Source organism: Primulina eburnea, chromosome 16 (assembly GCF_022965805.1).
Source record: "Primulina eburnea isolate SZY01 chromosome 16, ASM2296580v1, whole genome shotgun sequence".
Lineage (NCBI taxonomy): Eukaryota > Viridiplantae > Streptophyta > Magnoliopsida > Lamiales > Gesneriaceae > Primulina > Primulina eburnea.
Genome location: NC_133116.1, coordinates 28,586,749 through 28,590,432, shown reverse-complemented (window position 1 = coordinate 28,590,432; position 3,684 = coordinate 28,586,749). Strand labels below are relative to the sequence as shown.

Here is a 3,684-nt window from a genome sequence, read left to right as displayed (position 1 = left end):
GTCGGTTCGGTTACCGACCGGACCTTATTAGCCACTGAAACGAACCGAACCGAAATACTTATCCATAATCGAACCGACCGAATTAATTTTCATAATCGATGAAAACTGAACCGAATTAAAATCAGTTAAGATGAGTACGTCTCTTGTGAGACGGTCTCACGAATCTTTATCTGTGAGACGGGTCTATCCTACCAATATTCACAATAAAAAGTAATACTCTTAACATAAAAAATAATATTTTTTCATGGATGACTCAAATAAGAGATCAGTCTCACAAAATATGACATGTGAGACCGTCTCACACAAGTTTTTACCTTAACCGATTAGCTTTAAAAAATATTGTTATTTAACTTTATATATGTAATTTTCTTGAACACTATAGTCTACACAAGTTCTTAAAAACATAAAATCACACAGATCACAAACATATAAGTTTTGTTTGAACACAATTAATACATGTTTTTTATAAAATAACACAACATGAGTGGACGGAGTCTCGACCGGTGACGAGAGATGGGTGAATGGCGGATGAAGCTAAGAGTGGAAAATAGAGAAGTGAGAACGAGAAAGTCAAAACGTTTAGAATTAGAGTTGATTTAATTAAAAATTAAATATATAAAAAAGTTGATAAATAATAAAAAATTAGACCGTCTCACGGATCTTAATCTGTGAGACGGGTCAACCCTACCCATATTAACAATAAAAAGTAATACTCTTAGAATAAAAATAATATTTTTTCATGGATGATCCAAATAAGAGATCCGTTTAACAAATACGACCCGTGAGACCGTCTCACACAAGATTTTGCCTCTTTAAGTATAAACGAAACTATATATTAAGCGAAAACTTTTAAGTATAAATAATTATTAGATTTTAATTATTAAATATTTAAATGTATTATTAATTTATTAAATTAAACTAGTATATACATTATTAATAAATTAACGAAGATGATTTATGATAGTAATTATTATATAAATGAAGATAAAATATAAAAGAGTAGGTCTCTTGCGAGACTATCTCACTAATCTTTATTTGAGAGATGAGTCAATCCTACTGATATTCATAAATAAGAGATCTGTCTCACTCTCACACAAGTTTTTGCCAATAATTTTTGATATGACAAAGATGTTTTGTGTAATAGATATTAAGTTTACATGTTTATCGTCGAACTAAATCATCAACTTGTTACCCATATACATTAATCTCCATTGAAGGCATCCATGTAAGTTTCCTCTACAGTCTACATGTATGATGAGCTTGACCGAGTCTTGGTCTACTGCTTTATTCCATTTATCAATTAATAATAAAAATAAAAAAAATAATAATATTATATCTCAAATCTTTGATTTACCATGTCTTATTACAGCAAGTTGCAACATTGTCGTAGAAATCGATGTGATTTAAATATTTTACATTTATTGACTTTGAAAAATGGTAGTTGATTTGCAAATGTATGTTCAGTAGTTGTCTGTCCTATTTGACAAGGTCAACTTGTAATGAAAGTTGACTTTCATATACAAGTTCAGATTATATAGATCAGTAGCCATACATCATCACAAGTTGAAATCCATCAATTTGTGAAGAGGAAAAGCGTCGTCTCATCTTAGAGGTAATTTTGATTTCTGAAGTTTAGGTCGTTTACATCATTTTTTGGTCGAGTACTTTAACAAGTTAGGATTTCGAGTAAGCGGATTTGAAGAAGAGTGATGATAGTCAAACAAAAGAACTATTTTTAGTGTAAGAATCAATGAAACATCAAGAGTTAAAAGAGAATATCTCTCTATTTGTATATGTCCATTGGTGTCCCTAATACCATTTTGCTTATGCTGCGTTTGTGAAGAAGGGTACAAGTGAATTTGATTTCAAATCCAGACATCAAGTTCATTGTATCCATTTGATTCAAAATTAGAATCAATGGTTTGAATTGGTTCGATAGCTTAGCGTTGGTACATTAGAGTAGGATTTGTGTCTGACTAGGCTAGAAATTGTCTGAATGTGGTGCTGTATACCATGAAATTGTCTGAATGTGCTTTTTCCATTTTCGAGCACAGATTTCATCAAGAAAACCAAGAGCAAAACGGTGAACTGATTATGGCTTCTGAGAAGGAAACTTTTGGCCTCACAGGACCAACTTTTCTAACTTCTGTCGACTGGTATGATCATTATATATAATCTAAAAAATGTTAATTTGTGTAAGATCGATCTCCCATGTTAATTTCCTTTGAATAATATCCGATCCAACAGGAACAACTCAAACCACAGAAGATCCATTGCAGCAAGCCTAGTTCAGGGGGTTTATATCCTCGAACGAGACCGCCACCAAAATCGCCAGCCCTCTCAAGCCCTGGCTCCTCTCTGGTGGGAATCCTTCCACTTCATGCTCCACCGTGTGCTCGTCGATGACCACGATCTCTCCATCTTCGGAGCCATTTATGAGTTCAAGTTCCCACCTCCACACTACGCCTACCCAGGCCTGAACCCCCCTCGGTTCGTGCTCGCGTTTCGCGGACCTATCAACAACTCCAGCAGCAGGGCCGAGGATATCAAGCTAAATCTCCACTGCATGATCAACAATCTAGAAAGCAGCAGTCGCTTTCGCATCGGCATGGAAATGACCCAAGAAATCGTCGCGAAATTTGGCGTTGCGAATGTCTGGATAACGGGGCATTCGATCGGGTCATCCATAGGACTCCTTATTGGAAGACACATGACCAAGAAAATGGGAATACATCTTGAAAGTTACCTCTTCAACCCTCCATTCGCATCGCCTCCAATCGATAAGATCAAGAACGAGAAGGTGAAAATGGGGTTGAGGATGGCTAACAGTGTGATCACTGCGGGGCTTGCTGTTGCTGCAAATGGCGGAAAAATGCCGACGAAGGATACAGTAAACGACCCGTTTCTCGTGCTTTCTACGTGGGTTCCTTACTTGTTTATAAACTCGGGCGACGTGGTCTGTTCGGAGTACGTCGGATATTTCGAGCACAGGGAGAAGATGGAGCAGATTGGCGCTGGTAAGATTGGGAGGCTTGCAACGAAGCATTCGATAGGGAGCATTGTTTCGAGTGCCAGAGGCAAGGATTCTGAAGCAGCGCATCTGATTCCTTCTGCGTATTTGACTATTAATTCGAGTTCTTCAATGGGTTTGATGGAGTCACATGGGATTCATCAGTGGTGGAGGCAGGATTTGGAGTTGAAGTACAAGTTATATCAGTACAAGGAAAATCGATGTATGCATTAAAGGATCATAGCTCAACGTACATGTCATGTATCGATGTATGCATTAAACGATGTGTGTTAACAAAACATTTATTTTATACATCGATATTCAAATTTCAATGTCATGTATGTCACATAAATTCAACAAATAAGGCATATAGACACATATTCTCAATCCAATCAGTCAAATCAATCCAACATAAATCATATAATACAGATACCTGTCGTATGTTACCCGGTCGCAACATACCTCAATTATTCGTTCTAGTTGATGTAGCCTGAAGATATCGGTATAATACTTTATCTACATCAATAACATATTCATTCCAATCAATAACATAATCCAAAATTATTCATATGAGTTTCAAATATCATTTGAAACTTCAAAAATTCATATCAAATCCAAATCATAACATAATTCAATTCCGACTTCGAATATGAGTTTCTTGTCGGTTATTCTAC

At 35.9% G+C, this 3,684-nt stretch overlaps 1 protein-coding gene across 1 annotated transcript; it reads left to right on the top strand.

Moving 5' to 3' along the window:
• Positions 1-1,477: 1,477 nt before the first annotated feature.
• On the top strand, positions 1,478-3,280 carry LOC140816483 (GDSL esterase/lipase At4g10955-like). Its single transcript, XM_073175800.1, has 3 exons — positions 1,478-1,612; positions 2,055-2,156; positions 2,248-3,280. The coding sequence occupies exons 2-3, from the start codon at positions 2,095-2,097 to the stop codon at positions 3,242-3,244; spliced, it is 1,059 nt and encodes a 352-aa protein (XP_073031901.1). The 5' UTR covers positions 1,478-1,612; positions 2,055-2,094; the 3' UTR covers positions 3,245-3,280.
• The last annotated feature ends 404 nt before the right edge of the window (positions 3,281-3,684 follow it).